The following is an 18,874-nucleotide window of genomic DNA, read 5'->3' as shown; positions in this document are numbered from 1 at the left end:
CCGTTAAAGATTCCCTCACATCGAAGGCGGCAGGCGTTATTTCTTTTGATCGCATATGCAGCAACGTTCGATCCACCGCAATCGTGCGCACCAGTAGCGCTTGCTCTGTGTTTCGACCAGGCTGTTCTCTGAACTGTGTCTCTGGCAGCAGCATATGTAACCCAGCCCTGTGCCAGTGCAGCAATTCTTTGGCTACTAATGCCCAAAGTATCGTGCTGAGTGTGTTCAGCAGCGAAATCGGTCGGTATGCTCCAGGCGCTCTATGGTCGTGTTCTCCAGATTTGCGTAGCACGACAATCTTTGCTCCTTTTCACTGGCTGAGGTAGTATCCTAGCCCCAACGGCCTTGGTGAAATTGTGGGTTATTGATGTTTGAGAATACATACACAACAGCTTTCCACAGGGTTAGGTTTCAATCTTGCCCGGGAGCAGTGCTTCCTTTGGCGGCCTTGATTGATCTGTAGACCTCCGGCTCGGTGATTGGCTTGCAGCGTATCTCTCCTCCTGGGGGAAAATGAGTTGAGAAATAGTTCAGCTTTTCCTTCGTTATCCACCATCTCTTGTGTGCCGACACTCAAGGTAGGAATGCTGGCGTAGTCGTCCCTCCGTTGCAAGTAAGCCGCTGATTTGCACAGGTACCCTTCTCCGGCTGCGTCTAAGTATTCCTTTCAGTGTGCAGCTTTTTTTTTTTTTTTTTTACAGATGTCCCGTTCAGACTAGGTGTTTCCCTTGCAACCTTTGTATGTATAGATCATTACGATATGTTGATTTTGACCCAGTCTTGGAGAGCGACGCGGATGATTACATTTCATCCTGCCTACGGTATATAACGTAGCACTGCTAACCGCAGACTATAACATCTCAAACCATCCATTTAGACACGAGATCAGCATCCCTCAGACCGGATAGAACTGACAGAAGAGCACAAAGCCAAATTCTCCAAGCGATGGATTATGTAGTAGCAGATCTACAGTACAGCAGTAGCGAAACCATCAGTGCGTAGTTAAAAGAGCTTCCTGCAAGAACCTCACTCAGTCGGACGTATATTCTTGGAGAACAGAAGTATTAACTTTCGTCAGGTCGAGCTCTTGAATTTCGTACTTTGCAACATTGCTGGTGCGGAAGGGGTCGGATTCTGTAATCTCTGCCATTTGATGTGCCGATTCTGCAACTGCGAGACACACCCCGCCTGTGAATGGTACCTTCCGGGCAAAGAACAGATAGATGCTTTGCTCATATTGTTGTTCCAACCAGGTTATATGAGCTGGGAGGTGCTTTTCTACTTCCTCGAAGGAAGTGAGGTAGGAGACAGAGAGCAGAAATAGAGGCATTTGGCAGACGGGATGTATCGAGGAACTGTGGGAGTGGAGGAAGGTGTTTAACAAAAGTTGGGTGGTCTCCTCATGAAAAGACCAACCCTCCCTACAGTATCTAGACATGCAGATAGGGACGTGCAAAACAACTCGATGGGTCAGCCTTGCTTTTAGGGAGATGTGGGGCGCCACCAGCGCATTGGAGTAAGGCCTATTCGCTCCGGTAGGGTATCCACATCTCAGGAAATTACACGTATATCCTCCGGAGATTTCTATAGTGCCACGAGTCTATGGGAACAAGTCCCACAGCTTTATTACCTAGATAACCCAGGCACCTGATCCAAACTTGCTCCATAACTACCTCAACACGACAGTCATCGAAGGAACACCCGACAACACTCTCGACTTTATAGAAGCCTCCAGGACGGAGGAGCAATATGCCCGTATACCACTTTTGGCGATGTGGTCTGCCTAATTGGTTGGTCACTCGAGGCTTCGTAGGTAGAGGCTCATATGTAGAGGAAAGGGAATTCAGATCTGGCCTAGCAAACAACAACCTACTATACTTGCACCAATCTCCGTAATACGGTGGCCCGCGGATACCTAATTAGGACAGCTCTTTGGTAGGGACTCAAGCGTCTACCTCACCGGATCGAGGAATTAGAACCCTAGAAAATATGCTACTTCAACGAAAGGCATTCCAAGAAGAGCTGAGTCCGGGCAGCTGGAGGACGCACACGCAACGGGGCGCACGGAGGGACATGGAATCTCGGTTATTCAGGCGGCGAGAAGCATGGGCCTATACAATAGGAGGTTCACCGAAGAACTTATCATTCCGCCGGAGACTTTTCTGTAATCTCTCAGAAGATCCTTTTCCCTCTAATAACAACACTTAATGTCACACGCGTCCGCCATGATACAAACCCTTGCATATAGGATGTCATTATTCTCTAATGTTTTCTATCATAAATGCCGGTGACGAACCTTCCAACTCTCCACATATGTGCCTGAAGTTTTCTGTGCTCCACCCGTCCATCGTCCTCAAAAAGGTCCTTTAGAGGTCCAAGGCAGCAGTTTGTTTGAGACCGGTGGTAAAACACCACGTGCCAATTTCATGTCTACGAAATAGCGAAGCCTGCGACGCCGCAAATTTGAGACAAATCCTGATGTCATAGCGTTGTAGTGGTATTAACTAAGGACGGCTTGCTTGCCCGTATCTAGGAGTTACTAAGTAGAGAGATAGATCTTTTCAGCAAGTTGGTGTATGAATTCGATGTATATAATGAGATATGGTCCCCACTGTGTAAGTTAACAGCACATCTTTTGCAGAGCAGATGTAAATACTCGGGCCTCTAACAGAATTCGCTACGCTTCAGTTTTTTAAATCAGGATATTTCACTCTATGGTAGACTACAGTAGCCTATTGTTTGCTAGCTACTCATGGATGCTCTCTGGGACTGTGATGTGGTGATAGGAATAGGCCGGATAAATAGTCAACTAGTTAACTAATGAAAGTAGAGAAATATATAGCCCGCCAAAGTGGCTAAGTTTCTTGATATATACGCGATTTAAAACGAACATCAAAGCGCACAGCAAAAAGATTTAAGGGTTATACTATCTTGATTCCAGTTGGTTCTGGTTGATCTCTGATTTCGACCATATCCATAACTTCGCTCCTTCTCCGTCTTCCTCTCATTCTCCCAGTCCCTTATCGTACCCTTATTACAACAACGTCGACTTCAACCTCCCCGGCAGTCACACGAAATGTGAGGCTGTTGGACTCGGTTACCTCCACACACATCTGCAGTTCACCCGCAATGTAAACCGCCCAAATTCCTTTTTCTAGATTGCGAGCCGTTGGTTCCACCTCAACCACAGAGCCATCCCAGGTCTTTATAGTAAGTATTAGAGCATTCTCCTCCGAGTTCCACTGTCCCCGGAGAAAGTCAACACCTTGTGACAGGTCAACACCGTCGATCCATGGACGCTTAGCCAGGATATCGCGGGTCCAGGGTTTGTCCCACATGATTTTCTGGCCGTCGTTGACATTCAGTCTGGCATATCCAATGGCAGCATTCCCGGTAAACCGGTCCATGTGCCTCCATCGGTGAGATTCGTCTATGGGCTGGTCGTTGCGCGGATAAAACAATCCGCCCTTCTCCCAGGAGGGATTTAAGTTCGTATCCGCGTATTGTAGTAGCCCTTCCAATTCAACCGACTTCCCGAGCTCTGATAACCACTGGACAACGTAACCGAAAGTCGGAAGGGAGTAAGGAAACTTAGGAGGTGGGATGGTCTTTGCGATCTCAAGCGCCTTCAAAAGCAGTGCCCCGTTCCCTGCATCGGCCCCGGCAATCTCTCTGTAGACGTTCGCTAACGTCGGCGAGTTAAGACGAATTTCTCCATCTAAATTCGTTATGTAACCGAATGCCTGTCTTCCAAAGGCAGACCTCACTAACTCGGAATTCCAGGTATTCATGAAAGCGTTTGCGCTGTAGAGTTGTTAACACCCTGCCCTTTCCCCAAGTAGAAACACATACCCAGCAGTAAAGCCCACTTGCTTTGGGGCCTCAGGCCTGTCCTGATTTACATACCACCAATCCACATACAAGCCATTCGAAGCAACCATCTGCTTCTCTTCCCACGCCTCTTTGTATTTCGCAAGAATGTCTTCAACCACATTCGTGCCGTCTCTGACATCGTTGTATCGCATGGCTATTAACTTTTGACTAGTGGTTAGCGGGAAGCAGTTCGCAGGGACGGACAGTATGTACCGGAAACTGATTGCACACAACGAAAACCAGGTTGGGCTCGCAACAGACCCCAATCCAGTGGTTCTTCTCCATTTCTGCCAGTATCGCCGCCTGTAAGCTTCGATTGTCGTACGAAAATACCTCTGGACCGAGCCCGAAGAATAGTGGGTCCCAACGGAACATCAGAGACTGAGCCTTCTCAAATTCATCATCGTCAAACAGCATGGCATATAGGCTCGTCATCAGCAGCACATGTCCACTGTACATGATGTTTTCACGCACGACAGGATCCGCCCAGGGTTTCCTCAGCTCCTTTCGACCGGGATCGGTTCTATTCCCGGAAAGACTGGTGTTGAACCAGTAACCCCACACCTCGCGCCGGAGCATTTTGTGTATCAAACGACGCAGAAGAGGCTTGAAGACGCTTCGTAACGCTGGGAGGCGATGAAAGTGCGCCACACCGGCACCATAAGCCATGGATGATATTTGGTACCTGTACGCATCTAGGAACTCCTGGGCTGGCTCCTGTGTCCCCATATGACGCCATTCACCGTCTATCTGCCAGGCAAGATTATGGAAGTGGCGCAAATGGCCCGCTTGCTTGATGTCAAGCTTCGGAATTTTTGAGATATCCAGAAGGAGACGCTGCGGGGGCTGTTGCTGCATTTGGACTGAAATGAGTGCGATTATTGAAAGATATTGTCTCAGGAAAGCGTGGTGATGACAAGAAGCTGATTTCACATTTGGTTTTGAGCAGTTGAATTCACTTTGGTTTCTTCTTTGATTAAATAGATCGGCTCGGCACGCCTGGACTCGCCTGTAGGCTAGCACCTCGCTGTTGACGACGAACGCCCTCCCGTCACTGGTGATGGGGAACAGCAGTACCTCACGTCGCCGAGGAATATACTTGCGCTGGAAAACATAGTTTGGCTATTCTCCCCCACCAACTAACCCACTTGATTCGAATTGCGTGTTGCTCCGGCCTCAGGCCACTATTGGTGGCGCGCCACCTTGCGTTTCCCGACGGATTCCTTTTGCTCTTTGCTGACGGGGTGATGCGCCACCTTTTCTTGCCGACGTGCAGTTTGCACTCCACTGGCCACGCAGTCCACGTTCTGTCTAGAACTGGAAACTGCAACCTGTTTTGAGTTGGCTTGGTATGATGGATATTGCTCTCTAAGATTCTGGCCACTCAGATCCCGTCGTCCACGCGTAGTGGTGCTGGAAGTTTGTCGACAATCCGCGTCCTAACATGGGACTACATCTAAGGAGCTTCTACAATAGCAAATTATGTGCCACCTGTCTCGCTACCCTTGCCCTCGGTTTCTCTCTTTGAAACAGGGGTCCTTAAGGATCTGGCAGCATCCTTTGCACGTAAACTTTAGCGCCGTCCACTTTGAACTCATGGTAGTTCGATAATATAGTAGCAGATGCTCGATGGTTGGGGTGGGTAGTTGTTCGAGCGCTAGATAATCAAGCACGTAGAACCACTGGGCCTGTGGATTTGCCTGGCGTGACAGCCATCAACTAGCTGAGTGACATGGATGGCGTAACATTCAACTGAATAGTCCACAAGCCAATTCCATATAGGACCGTTGTTTTAAAAATGTGAACCAACACAAGGCGCGCGAGCAGTTGTCAACCCGCGCAAATGAAGGCCTTTGGTCAGCCATGAGAGCCCAGATGTATTTATTCATTCCTCTAACAGATTCGCAAGGTCTCCTTCGGTCTCAAATTTTGCGACTTGTAACATGAAGGATGTGGTGACGTTTTGTTGCCTTTCCTTTTTTACTATCTTCATCTATTGTAATGTCAGGAACTAAGGCGCGTTCTTTCCCCTCGCACTTGGATAATCGACTAGTGAATACTGCAATAGAAAGAGAAACCGGACAAAATGCAGGGAGTGTGGACTAGATAGCTAGCTAGCAATATTACCAAGACCTCCATATGTCTTCCTCAACACTCTGTGTCCTGGTGTTCTATCCTCACCCGCAGTCACTGCTGGCAACCCGATGGAACGTCACTTCATACGGAGAACCCGGTATTGATGGACGATAGTCCATTCAGCTGGCAAATGCCTCTATCACACTTCAAGATCTCTATGAGAGAGTTTCCAAAGATATCTCTTCCGCAATGTCACGCGAACTGAACCCCAGGCCCACCGTGTATGTCCCTCTGAGCAGCCGCCAGTCCTGAGCCATAGTATCCCAGTAACTCATGTCGCGCCTAGTCAAGGGAAATGAGACGAGTTGCGACTCTCCTTGCTCTAGATATACTTTATCAAGCCCGCGTAGCACTCTCACCGGCGTTCCATCAGGCGCGGAATCCTGTGGAAGGGACAAATATGAAACTATTCGCAAAGCAATCATGATTCTGAATTGTCAGCACTGCCCGTTACGCTATTTTTCGATCATTCAAAAATTCTGTCATCTTAGGTGTGGTCTCTCTGTGCATCGCCGAGTGTTATGCGAGAATACTCGAAATAGTTGATACAGAGACAAAGCGTCTCGAGAGGAACGGCGAGCATAAGCGAGTCCGATTCTCTAACGTCGATGATGGTTCATACCATGCCAGTCTGCCAGGCGACTCTTCTTTATTCTCGGTGAATCTTGTGCCTACAGAATGAAGAACCATTATGCGCAACGTTGTGAAAGCAGAGATATTCGACTCCAGCAGCAACGACTTGTGTTTTATAAAACTAGTGCAGTTATTAGAAGAGCGTCAAACGCGCTGGCATCGGAACCCGCCCGCGCCTGATTGTCCCCCTTCTTACCGGTCGAGCTGCGACCTTCCTGACAAGGTACCGACTTGTCTTCTATTGGTCAAGGATACCAAAAGACTTATCGGCTCTATCGCACTGTAATTTTGCATGCGGGCAGACCATTGGCTTTGCTTGGTCGTGGCCTGCCCACCACAGATACAGGATTCCACAAGCCTGTCTTTCTCCGGGGCCACCATCCGAGCACGCCGGCTTCAATTGGCGCTAGGAAGATCGAAATCCCTAGGATAGCCCTGAAAATTCTGTCTTAGTCTTTGAGGTAATCAAGGTATTAGCCTGCAGCCTGCTCCACCACCATCATAGCACGGTAATACTAGTCATGTCCTGCATGGTGCGCTGTCCTGAGACCACTAGTCATCGGTGTACATTGATCTCTGTAGGCCAAAATCGTACTTCCGATCAGTCTGCTACTTACCTTGTTTCTGGACCCTCTGGTATTCTGATATTCCTGTGAATCCCAATGATTCCATTGGCCTTGCTTCTACCTTCGCTGCTTCCGATTGAGTAGATATTCTGTAGACCGCAGGGAACGCGTGTGCGATCGGTTTGTATTTGCCGGAAGCATAATCTGGAATAGGAAAGGGGCCATTTAAGCGCAAAAAAGGGCGTTCGAAAGCCTCTCCACTCCTACTGTACTATACCAAAGGGCGATGACCAGCGTAGGAGATTACTTATAGAGGGGATATTTACGTATTCTCGCCATGGACTGTACATGACGTGCAGCCCCACACAACGCGCGACGAGACTGAGGACTTCGCTCGAGCAAAGCTATGTGAATGCTGTATGTACTGCAAGAGCTCCTCGACTGACTTTTTGGTCACTCAAACCCCTTGAGGTCGACTTCACGAAAGCGCATCCCCGCTTATGGCGCAATTTTCTATGGCAAATCCACCCTCCGTCGAACTTATACATAGCTCTTGAGCTCATCAGATTTTCTGATTTCACAAATTCATGCCTCGAACTTTACACCCATAGCGCGATATCCTTCTTTCCCTGATTTTCTTCTCGAAGAGCGTTTTATGGTGCCCGCAAGAGCCACATTGTGATGCGTTATGGCCCTACCCTTTCCGGATATTCCTTGGCTGCAAGAATTTGACAAGCCTTGTCGATTGGAAGGCGAAGCTCGGGATCTTGTTGTCCATGGTGATGTGCCAGGAGAATTGGATGGCACCTTCTTCCGTGTGATGCCCGACCCGCATATCTCGCCTTCTTACTACGAGAATGGTACGCATTATGTGCCGTTTGATGGCGATGGGAATGTTGGTGCTTTCTGAATCAAAAATAGGCATGTCGATTACAAGCAACAATATGTGAAAACGAAGAGGCTCTTGAAAGAGCGAGAAGCACGCCAGTCTCTGTGGGGTCAATATCAGAATCCTTTTACAAGTCATCCATGCGTGAGGACCGCCATCGAAAGCACGGTGAACACAAACGTCATATATTACTATGGGAATCTTCTTGCCTTGAAGGAATGTACTCTGCCATACTCACTCGACGCGGTAGGTGACATCCTTCGGGTGTAAAAGCAAAGGTCCCCGCTAGCATTAGGCTACTTTCTATGGAGTCGCTATGGCATTAGTCATAATGGTCCAACCCTACTGCTAATTTAAAAATCTCACGAAGCGTATGGGCTGATTGCTGGTGATCTTCCTAACTGCCCGACCCGTCGAATCATCGTACCCAGCTGAGAGGTTACCATATCCGTCCGTCTGTACAATGTGTCAGATGTGTCCCGTATTCTGCGCGAGTCGCCATAATACCAAGCGATCACACTCCGGCCGCTAGAGAGGAGGTCTCAAAGCATTTGAATCTAGATAGATGCAGAGCGCTCCAGTAATGCTTAGGTGCAAGCGCAAGTATAGGTTGGAGGATAGTGCCTCGGACTTGGAAGGCAGGCATTCAGTTAAATTAACTTCTGAAGATACATATGCAATATCTTCCTTACTCCCCAAATCTGACGGTCAGAATGCAGGGTTTCCGCCCAAATCCGCGCACAGGCAGCGCTCAGTGGGAGACCTTCTAGCGACGGTAGATCGGACTCAGTGATCAGTACCCGAATATCTCGGAGCAACAACCACTCGTCAGGGTGTAAGGCCTGCTCATTGATTTGCTCATCGGAGGCTTCCAGACTGAATAACCATCTGACGAGCAGAATAAGACCGTGAAATCCCAGTAAGCCATTATATATACTGATGCTGGCACAAGAGGTCGCCTGTAGAAACTGAACCCCGCGGACAATGGGCCCCTGAATAAACGAAACGGCGTGGCTCATCGCTGGCGCTACGCTGTAAGGCTTATAAGAAGGACTCAGTTGCGGGACTGCTTTATGACCCATAGACAGCCCTAAGATGGCGTCCTGAACATCCCTCACTGATGCTGGATCAGCGCGGAGTTGGATCATAGTAGCTTTCCACAAGATCAACGCCGACGCAGCGAGGGAACAGTCCGCACACACGTGCTGCCGAGAGCGCAAGATTCCTGACTCCGCTAAAGAAAGCAGCCAGTGGTTTAGCGAGGATATACTCGTCTCGGTCATCTCTTGACTGAGAGATTGCGGGAGCGAGGCTGCAAGAGTTCTGCAAGATTTAACATGGCTATGTAGGGCAATCATCAAAACAAGGTGGGCCAGGCCTGAGTCATTCTGCAGGATAGAACCGGACAATGACGTCAGATTGTGGAAGGCAGCCGTAAAAGACTGCGGTCGCGGTGCTGTACTGAAGAGCCGTTCCCACGTTTCCCGGGTGTTGCAGGTCCAGAGGTCCTCCGAGTACGGAAGCTCAATGTCAAAACCGGGAGGCAGGAACATGGTGGACGACAAATGAGACACGTTCATTATTCCAAGGAAGCAAATGATGTTCAGAATTGTCCTGCCCTTAGGCATTAGCCTTTGACTCATAAAGTCGGGATACTGGCGACCTTTTCATTGACTCTCGCCACACCCACACATCCCAAGAGACACACTCGCTTGACGAAATATCGCTTGGACAGTCGCGCAATTCCTAGATTCTCTAAGCATCTCTATGCCAGTTGTGGCTAGGATACTAACCGCTGCTAGTTGCCCTTGGAGAGGTATACTCTCCGCCCGTAAACCTGGCTCGTCCGACCAACTTGCAAACATTGTGAGTAGAAGTAGCGTCTGCAGTCTCTCAAGGGGCGCTAGCGTGGAAGCTTCCTTCAAAAGTTTCTCATGTCCGGCACGGTATGCATCACGGGCAGCTACCTGATTAAACGCATGAAGAGCACCTACCGCGTACACTGCCAGTTGCAATGGCTCAGGCGGCTGATGTTTCAGGTAGGTTGGTACGTGTAAGAGTGGTATATGCCTTTGAAAGGAATCGAAAAATGCTCGGAGATACCGTTGAGCAGCATATTTCGTCGGCCGGGAATCCTGTGACCCATCTTCTGCATTTCGGGTGTCCTGGTAGATACTCCCGTAGTACTGACCGATGTCACTCGGAATATTGGCATTGCAACTATCTTCAAGATAGTACACTAAACCCATTGTTCGACTCGGGGAGCTGTCCACACTCTTCTGGTCGGCGTTGAATGGACTTACCACGTCATTCCCAAGAATGTCAGATAGAGGTTCCAAGCTGTCCACAGATAAGTCAAAGCTCAGAAAGTCATTCAAAAGGCTAATCTCCGACTCGTTGCTTCCCAGGAGCCGAGGAGACAGTCCCCTAGCATGCCGTGCGAAAGGTTGGAGATCACAGTTGATTGCGTAGACATCTGGAGCCACGGCAACCTCCATATTTTCAACAGACGAACTCGACTTGTTGGAACCTCTGTTATCAACAAGTGTAGTACAATTGGCGATCCGTTGCATTCCGGCTCCTAGCGTTGAGTCGTGCATCGACCTCGCATGTCGTACAAGCACGTCCCTAATACGTTGAACTTTCTGTCTCAAGATGTCGGGATGGCCGCGCAATAAGAGTCTTACTTTCTCAAGAAGACTTTGTGGCAAGTCGGACATTTGAATTGTCGCCTAGGGGAATCTAACTACTGTCAACAAGTGACTGAAATAAGGATAAATTGAAGCCACTGACGCGCTTGCTCATGTCTGGTCCGATGTTCCTTTCTTGTGAAGCGGGCGTCACACCAAGAGCAGGCGAACGGTTTCTCCGAGTTGGAGGCCATGCTTATCGAATACCGGGTAGAGGCCAGTCAAATGCACGGCTGACTCCTAAATACTTGACTTCCTCCCCGAGCGCCAGCCGGGGATCGAAGGGCGGTTACGGCTGGCGCGTGAGGTCACGTTCCGCTTAGCTAAGCGGGAAGTGAACTGACTCTTTCCGAGAACCTTAACCGTAACATGGTCTTTGGCACCGGAACTTATGTCGCCCGATAGAGCCCTACGGCATTCTGTAAGAGTTGGTCATTACGGTGGGCGTGGAATACGTTTCGCTACTGGTAGCGGGATAAGGATACGGTTATTGTTGAACCATGACCGACGCGTAGGTGTTAACTTATAGAGAGTTGATAGACGCGACGCATTTAAATATCATTTCTGAACCCAGTATGTGCGCTGTCCCCGTTGTTGCGCCTTTCTCTGCTAGAAAAGTCCACTCTGACTTGTGGCGCTCCACATGTACGGTCTTTTCGGTCAGTCAGCCAACGTCGATTCCGCATGGCCTCATCCTCAACTCATTCCCGATCGGATTACCAGACCATACGGCTCCAAGCTTGCTCAGACACGACGATGGGTCATAGGGTGTCCATACGTACTAAAACCGGAGAATGAAGACAAGCGAATGAATGACACGCAAAACCGTCAACAATAGATACAGACAAGATCGTCTCGAACTTCATTAATATCAGAGGTGGGGCGTCCCCACGGTGATTGAAACCGCAACTAGCCAGAGGTCGGGGCTTCTTAGATGAGGCAGACCTGACGCCTAGAGTATCAAACCGGCATCAACGATGCCTTGGTCCTAAGTCCACCGCCACCCGTCTACACGAGGCAGCAAGAACAACCTACGGATCGTGGGACGTTGGCAGGCGGTGGGGGGGCCAGCGCCACGTCTCCATATGCAGCGCCGGAAAGGGAGATTGGACGGCCATTTTGCAGCTTGAATTCACGATCATACCGACAGCTAAAGGACCAAAGCGAGGTTTAGTTCATACATATAAAGGCCGAGGACCATGTAATTTAACTCCTGCTCAGCTGGATCCGAGCAAGTCTTAACGCGTTCGCATTCTATCAGGTATGGAGACCCTCCTCTGCCATACCCTGGCGACGCCTGCTAATATAGAAATCCACAGTGAATGCTAGACAGCCCGGTACACCTTTACTTACATCGCCCTGGAGCGGAACAAGCGGACATTATGGACTACCCGGCTTATATTGAGTCTTATAACACCGCAAATGCGGAGCGAGCTACGGCCCTGCGGTTTTTCAATGAGGATGTGATTCTGGAAGACGGAAAGAATAAAACGAAGGGACGTGAGGAAGTCATCAAGCTATTGGAGGCTGCCCATGATGGAATCAGTGAAGCCTTGCACATTCGTTCCTGGGCTCAGACTGGAAATACTATACTGGCTGAGCTTGACGGGCACTTCGTTAGCCGTGAGGACGCACCAGGCCACTTTTTCTATCCGTTCAAGAAGGGTGAAAAAGTGCGATTCCGGTTCATGGCGGCATATACGTTAGCTGGGGAACGGTTCTCGCATATGCGAATCACGTATTGGCCATCCCCTGTGTCTGACGAGTAGCTGGACAGCAATTCAATCGAAGGCCGTTTCATGTAAATAGCCTGGAGTTCACAATGTCTTCCCAGTGTTGTTCTGGAAGTTATGTCGCCTGCATTCACTCTCCGTGGGTGTCTGCCTATACCAAGCTTCTATATATAACTACTTGATTTGCAGTTCTCCCATAAGCTGGAATGTTAGTACTTCATGAGTGCGGCGGTGTAGCTGACATCTCCGGCAATCTTCTAAATATAGTCGCCTAGAAGCTCATTGCTGAATTGATAGCTAGCGCTTACGCAGGCTGTCCGCTTTTCGCTGAGCATCCAACCATGGCACTTGCAGCAGCCGAGACAAAAGCGGTAAAGTCTCCTGCAGCCTACAGTATCCTCCATACCCTCGGGAGATAAGTTGTAGCTGTCAACATGTAACAGATTATCCAGCCTCTTCAAGGGATGCGTTCATTTTTTGTTTTTGTTTTTTTGATTATCTTTGTGGTGCAGGCTCCATAATTCCCATGACTCGATCATTGGGACGAGGCTACTGCGCGTGCTCGAGGCATTTCGAGGGCTCCTTCTCCCGGCACGGGGATAAAGTCTGATATATAGCCACATCCGTGGATCCTGTGCTACCGGATGTACGTAAACTCCTCAGGGGGATACATACTGAACTTTCAAGTGTCGCTCAGCTAGACTTGTGACTTTAGAACATCTATAAAGCACCTGTAAACTAACGACAGGCAAGCGTCACGCATTGTTGGTTGATGTCAGGTTACTTATCAGATGACAGGAACACCTCGGCCTCCAACGCCGCACAGCACCCATTTGGCATCAAACCTCTAGGGTCACGCCACAACAGGGCAGACCGGCCTAACTGTCTAGAAACAACCTTGCTATCAAGGATTATAATCTGATCTACTGTGAATCCCCGTATTTTACGTCCCTTCCATTATTTCTTGGCTAGCTTGATAAGGTGTTTATCCTGAAGGGAGAAAGTGCTAGAGTAACAAATTGCCTCGTGGTTTGGACGAGCCAGTGAGAGGGAGTGCTTATGCCCTTCACTATGGAACGACAAATCGATCACCAGTACCCGTCGCTAACGCCAGACATAGAGGTTGTGCTAAGCATAACTCGCAACCGTGTAAGCAGAAATCGTTGCACTAACAGCCACCATGCTCAGAATAGCTGTTAACGTCGTTTTCAGTTTCGTGACCCGCTTCGCAGATCGACTATCCATGTATGGATAGCAAGGTTTTTTGGGATCCGGTAGCACGGCCTGTAGCCAGAACATAACGCGAAAAATCAGCATGATAGGGAATTCCAGCCATTTCTTGCGCGGCCCAAGGCGGTGCCGGTCAATAGTCTCGTCCGGCAAAAATGTGATGATGATTTCGTATCCAACAAAATGTAGCGGCCTCGGAAACCACCGCTCACAGAATTGTTGAATCAAAGCGACAGACGCCAAGTGGCCTTTTTCCGTGGACTTGAATGAGCGACGGTTGAACCAATTCGAGTACTCAACCATGCCTTGGACTTTCCTTCAGAAAGAGATTAAAAATCTCCTTACACCAGCGATGCCAGGCAGCTTGGATATGTGGTGAATCGACCGGGACACCCAACCTCTGCTTCATGTTGTGTCCGAATAGGGCCATCTGCACACATGGCATAATGAAATCGTCGTCATGGTCCCACCTCCCTGGTAATCGCTTTGCAATCCTCATATGCGTGTTGTTCAAACTCGATATGGATTTCCTGACCCTTTCCGAGCTTGGGCCATCGATAAACCAAGGGGTGAAATATCGCACGGAGTCCACGAATCTTTCCTGTTTCCGGTCGAAGACCTTTTCGGTATGGACCAATGCCTCACTTCCCAGAGGCTCTTGAATGACGAGTATGAAATTGCTGACGTAACTAATATTAAGAATGAATTCGTTGAGCGTATAGTTTGCCAGAGTGCGAACAATCTCCTCCCATTCTGTTTCGGGGTTGAGGGATTCCAAGTAGGGCTGCAGCCATTTGGCGCTGCCTAGCTTTCCATTCTCTTTCTCTGTGGTAGCCATTGCGGGTTATCAAGCGCGTATGTGGTAAGAAGATCAGGTCCCCGGAGCGCAGTATATAGTCGAGTTCCAGGGACCGCTAAGCCCCAGCAATAGCCTCATCCGGTTCCAAGCCGTCGTACATACCCTTGGTTGGAAGTGGCGGTGGGGCGGGTTTGGCGCTCCACCGGGCATCGTGGGCTCCTCGTTGCTGAATCACCACTAACATACGGTGTACTCCGAGAAGGAAAGAGTTCAAGGGGCGCCACCTACGTGGACGACAGGGTGAGTTGTATCACATCCTTTTAGAAATGCTGAACCTCTCCAATCTGCAGTCTTCGTGTTATAGTGTTATCCGTATTTCTTCAGACAAAGTGCACCAGACCTTGCTTGCTCTTGTCCTGCCCTGTCGGTCTTCGCTAGATTCCCCACGGTTGTCCCAATGACGCAAGGTATGTCTGCAATTGAAACAAGGCTATTTATTTACAACGAGGTAAGGCTTTTCTCCTTCAGCGTTGTGTTTAGAGCTTTCTGACGTATATTACGTGGCACAGTATGTGCATTTATACCGAAGAAGTGCTTGGTCCCGTCTTGGTGGTTAAGACGTTCAAGACCGAAGATGAGGCAGTAACACTCGCTACTAATACGGACTTCGGTCTCTCCGGAATAAACCAGTCCATAGAAGATAACATTTAACAGGTATTGACCCTCTTGAAGCTTCCACCTACACACGAGACATATCGAGAGCCCTGCGTGTATCAGCCCTCCTCAGAGCTGGTACAGTGGGTATCAACAAAAACTTCTCTCCCGAGGCTGAGACCCCTTTTGGTGGGGCCAAATTTAGTGTTCAGGACGAGAGTCAGGAAGAGCGGGTTTAATGGAATATCTTGAACCGAAAGCCATTCACATAAGCTATTCTCTATGTACTCACTTCTACATATATACATCACTGACAGGATCGGCATAGTATAAGTCATAAACTGGAATGCAGTGGAAGTCACCGATAAGAGTACTTGGTCTATCAGCAGAGTATGAATATGGACTGGTTAACGTGTTCTTAAACAACTTGTTACCTGTTGATCGTTCAGTACCTATCTATCTAGATCAGAAGCTTAAAGGAGCATGGTTAGTACAACCAGGTCGAAGCACAGGAAAAGATTAACTAGTAGACGTTTGGTGCAGGTAAACAGAACACCAAAAGCGAAGCTACCACGACAGAGCCCAATATCAATCACGCCGGATATCTTCCCGCGATCGCAGGATACCGTTCTCTGTGGAACTCCTCCAAGAGACGTTACATTGGCCGACCCAAAAAGGAAAAGAGGGAAGGAATAAGCTGGATTGAACAAGCCAAAAAATTGTAAAGTTTTTATGAAAAGAAATCGCAATACTTCCTTTTCCTTTGTACCCTTCATCAAGCCCCGAAGAGAGCAACAAAACAAATGGTGTCCCGGAGCAAAAATGACTAGGTCAATTATGTGGAATTATGTGGCTAGATCCCACACTAACGTGGTCAACCACCAGACCGCGCCCTAGTATGCCCATACAACTTATCATTTTTACACTCGAATATCCCCACTGTATATCGATTCTGGTACCTTGCATTGAGAAATTGAACTTTATGGAAGAAAGCAAATGGGTAACCCTTTGCGTTTCAGCGAATCACGTATAGATGTATCAAATATATAAATTGGGCTTGTTGTACACTGTAATTTACGATACCGGGGAGTTAGTTAAACCATCTATTCAAAATCTAGTGTCTTATCTTAATTTAGTCTTAAAATACTTCCGTGGTAAATGTCTTTCAACAAATCTTAGAATAGCTGAGATATTCCGGTTGTGAAATTGATAGTCTGTATGAGGATACTAGGGCGCAGCTCGGCGGCAGCTGCGGTTCGGCGGTTGGAAACCTTTGAACTAGTTAACTAATGGAATGGTCGACGAGCCGCTGTTGGAGTCGTGGTCACTACGGCAGATCCGTCTTGGGTGTTTAGGCCTTGTTCGGATTCCTGATGTACGTACAGGTTTTGGTTCGTCTGTGCTTCATTGGTTGTTCGACCAACTAAGGGGAGGGACTCAGAAATGTTAAAGGGGCAGGGAGGGGACTCTGAGGAATTCGGAAGAACTCCTGATATCCTGGCCACCGTGCGTTCGACTTGGAGGCGGCGCAGGTTTCTGACTTGTAGTGTCTTGTCCAGCGGAAGGTAGCAATGTTGTCCGAGATATGTGCTGCGGATTCTTTCTCGGGATCCTACATCATGGATTAGGTGATGTTCCGGCGTTGCGCTGAAGCTGGGCGCCCTTCAGCGGTAAACGAGCTGGTAGTGTGGGATTCCACTTCGAGTGCCATGTTAAAACTGTCCCGAAGCGGAAAGAAGGCGAATCAGAGCAGTTCAATGGGTAGTTGCTAGTTGCCGCAAGTGGGACATATCCTTGAGGGGGTTGTGCCACATGGTTGTTGGGTGGTCTACCACCGGTATTACGCAGGCTTGGTAGAATAGTCTCATCTGTTATAGGGTATATGATAGTATGCACTCGAGTGGCACTTGGTCACGCTCCATATAGGTGCATGACCGTATGTAAGCCAAAGCTCTGTCGGGACTCTGCCAATATGCGTTGCTGTCAGTTTATTTACAGCTCAACAGTATTTGTAAAAGTGCCGCTTATGGTTGTCTGAAAGGTAATTTGGAAGTTGTTGGAATATTGCGATATTCGAAAAAAAAAAAAAGAGAATTTGGAACAGAAAGCGCTACTATCTGTAGAACAAAGAATCGAGGTGCTGCGCATAGGTGCCGAAGCCATGTGTAATGGTCTCTTTACAGGAAGTAGACACACTGCCGAACACCCTGCGGATGCCCTATAATGTCTATCCACATCATTTCAGTTTGTACGAACAACTTAGGCTTATATAGTAAAAGACAATATCAGGTCTAGAGGTGCATATCCGAATTGTTTCCCAATCTCCCCAACTCATTGAACATACTCTTCCCCTTCCTCTTCTAAACCCAAAGTTGCGCAGTATTACAGCAAATCAGTGGGGCGTTGAAATGTTCCATCTGTCAAGTCACAGCTTAAAATTCTAGAAACTATCCCGCGCTTCTTGAATGGGTCCCGGGCCGTTATGAGACTTGGCTACTATTTATATACGTCAATGTGGGTCGTATGGATACCATGAAGAAGGCTGATGGACTGCAATGGGATGGTCGATCTGAAGTTCATGCAGAGAAGCCAGTGCAAGTGTTTATTATTAGAGGTAAGCTCCGCAGTTGGAGGGTATTGAATAACGCTTGCGTAGTGAACTGTGGACGAGAATCAATAAGCTACTTTAGCGCCAGAATGATCCAATACTTTTAGAACTGATGACGATCCGTGCACGTCTCCGACTCACAGTAAATGCAAGAAACAGAAACTATTCAAATCACCACTATATATGCCATTTACTGGGAATGTGGTAAACATAACAATATTACTAAGCGGAGTACCCGGAGATCTGGCGAGAGCAACTATTTATATCGAGACATCCTCACGACGTCTTTCTATTATTATAGCTTCAACAGGTGCAAGGCGCAGTTTTACAATAGAAGCTACCCTCCCCATCACTAGACAGGTGGATTGACCTTAATTTCGGGCCTGGAGATTGCGGTGAAACAAACGACGCGGTCAAGGGGAATCCGGGTGCACTAGTAGTGGATCGGCTGTTGAGATTGACAGCATTCGCCAGCAAGGAACTGTTAGCGGAGACTGCCGGTGGGGCGAAGCAGCATTTGTGGTTCTTGGGCTAAATTCTTTTCCTTATCCGCGAAGAGTGGAGTATATGTTCCTTCTCGGAGATAAGGGAATATCGTGGCTTGCAGAGAGCAGATGCAGCCACTGTGCGGGTAAGCATGGATGGCAGTGACATGTACACTAGGATCTAGGAAGATATAGCAGGATCATGACAGAGCTGATCAAGCAATATGAACGTGGTTCGAAGGAAACAACAACAAGTGATTAAGTATCCATGGATGGATCCGAAGCCGCGTCTTCCGCGTGGCTGTTGAGCTCCACTCTCTGTCGCCGAGCCAATCAGGAGTCGCCCGGCCATAAAAATACCTGTCAGCCCTAAAGTTGGTCGTTGAGCACGTACGACGCCAGCGACCTTAGACGAAGAATTTTTTGGGATCGTTCCAACTCTAAGTCGCTAGTATTTGAAGTCGCGTTGCCATGTTTGCTCCCATGAGCCATGCAAAATACTGTCTGCTCTACGCTTCACCTTTCTTCCTTCTGACCATTTCCCTCCCCCCTTAATCGACCTTTGCCGAACACCGCAA

The 18,874-nt window shown here is 48.5% G+C and overlaps 5 protein-coding genes across 5 annotated transcripts; 1 reads left to right on the top strand and 4 right to left on the bottom strand.

Moving 5' to 3' along the window:
- Positions 1 to 1,030: 1,030 nt before the first annotated feature.
- Positions 1,031 to 1,330, bottom strand: F9C07_2230423 (uncharacterized protein; the record flags this gene model as incomplete). The annotated part of the gene is made up of 1 exon (XM_071509860.1): positions 1,031 to 1,330. One exon carries the CDS (start codon positions 1,328 to 1,330, stop codon positions 1,031 to 1,033), a length of 300 nt encoding a protein of 99 aa, XP_071364866.1.
- Positions 1,331 to 2,657: 1,327 nt separating this feature from the next.
- On the bottom strand, positions 2,658 to 5,506 carry F9C07_1379451 (uncharacterized protein). The gene is made up of 3 exons (XM_041290621.2): positions 4,087 to 5,506; positions 3,853 to 4,034; positions 2,658 to 3,804 (listed from the first exon to the last, which is right to left on the bottom strand). The coding sequence occupies exons 1-3, from the start codon at positions 4,729 to 4,731 to the stop codon at positions 3,021 to 3,023; spliced, it is 1,611 nt and encodes a 536-aa protein (XP_041144198.1). The 5' UTR covers positions 4,732 to 5,506; the 3' UTR covers positions 2,658 to 3,020.
- A 2,985-nt stretch (positions 5,507 to 8,491) lies between these two features.
- F9C07_1379324 (uncharacterized protein) lies at positions 8,492 to 11,581 on the bottom strand. The gene is made up of 6 exons (XM_071508036.1): positions 11,433 to 11,581; positions 10,891 to 11,360; positions 10,785 to 10,839; positions 9,891 to 10,725; positions 9,761 to 9,843; positions 8,492 to 9,711 (listed from the first exon to the last, which is right to left on the bottom strand). The coding sequence occupies exons 2-6, from the start codon at positions 10,979 to 10,981 to the stop codon at positions 8,748 to 8,750; spliced, it is 2,028 nt and encodes a 675-aa protein (XP_071364865.1). The 5' UTR covers positions 10,982 to 11,360; positions 11,433 to 11,581; the 3' UTR covers positions 8,492 to 8,747.
- A 748-nt stretch (positions 11,582 to 12,329) lies between these two features.
- Positions 12,330 to 14,588, bottom strand: F9C07_2201574 (uncharacterized protein; the record flags this gene model as incomplete). Its single annotated transcript, XM_071509519.1, has 5 exons — positions 12,330 to 12,374; positions 12,490 to 12,671; positions 12,829 to 12,946; positions 13,694 to 14,066; positions 14,098 to 14,588. The coding sequence occupies 5 exons, from the start codon at positions 14,586 to 14,588 to the stop codon at positions 12,330 to 12,332; spliced, it is 1,209 nt and encodes a 402-aa protein (XP_071364864.1).
- Positions 14,589 to 17,726: 3,138 nt separating this feature from the next.
- Positions 17,727 to 18,537, top strand: F9C07_2281604 (uncharacterized protein; the record flags this gene model as incomplete). Its single annotated transcript, XM_071510515.1, has 2 exons — positions 17,727 to 17,829; positions 18,168 to 18,537. The coding sequence occupies 2 exons, from the start codon at positions 17,727 to 17,729 to the stop codon at positions 18,344 to 18,346; spliced, it is 282 nt and encodes a 93-aa protein (XP_071364863.1). The 3' UTR covers positions 18,347 to 18,537.
- Positions 18,538 to 18,874: the final 337 nt, after the last annotated feature.

The sequence above is a fragment of the Aspergillus flavus genome, chromosome 3 (genome assembly GCF_009017415.1).
Source record: "Aspergillus flavus chromosome 3, complete sequence".
Lineage (NCBI taxonomy): Eukaryota > Fungi > Ascomycota > Eurotiomycetes > Eurotiales > Aspergillaceae > Aspergillus > Aspergillus flavus.
The sequence above is the reverse complement of the archived record's forward strand: the minus strand, read 5'-3'. Positions and strand labels throughout refer to the sequence as shown.

What these genes read in the sequence shown, in the direction of transcription:
- F9C07_1379324 (XM_071508036.1), bottom strand. Translation starts at nt 10,981, where the DNA reads ATGGCCTCCAACTCGGAGAAACCGTTCGCCTGCTCTTGGTGTGACGCC. An exon ending in GACCAGACATGAGCAAGCGC is followed by an intron (nt 10,840 to 10,890) that starts GTCAGTGGCTTC and finishes GACAGTAGTTAG; the next exon opens with ATTCCCCTAGGCGACAATTC. An exon ending in TGGCGAGAGTCAATGAAAAG is followed by an intron (nt 9,712 to 9,760) that starts GTCGCCAGTATC and finishes GCCTAAGGGCAG; the next exon opens with GACAATTCTGAACATCATTT.
- F9C07_1379451 (XM_041290621.2), bottom strand. Translation starts at nt 4,731, where the DNA reads ATGCAGCAACAGCCCCCGCAGCGTCTCCTTCTGGATATCTCAAAAATT. An exon ending in TTGTGTGCAATCAGTTTCCG is followed by an intron (nt 4,035 to 4,086) that starts GTACATACTGTC and finishes ACTAGTCAAAAG; the next exon opens with TTAATAGCCATGCGATACAA. An exon ending in CAAGTGGGCTTTACTGCTGG is followed by an intron (nt 3,805 to 3,852) that starts GTATGTGTTTCT and finishes ACAACTCTACAG; the next exon opens with CGCAAACGCTTTCATGAATA.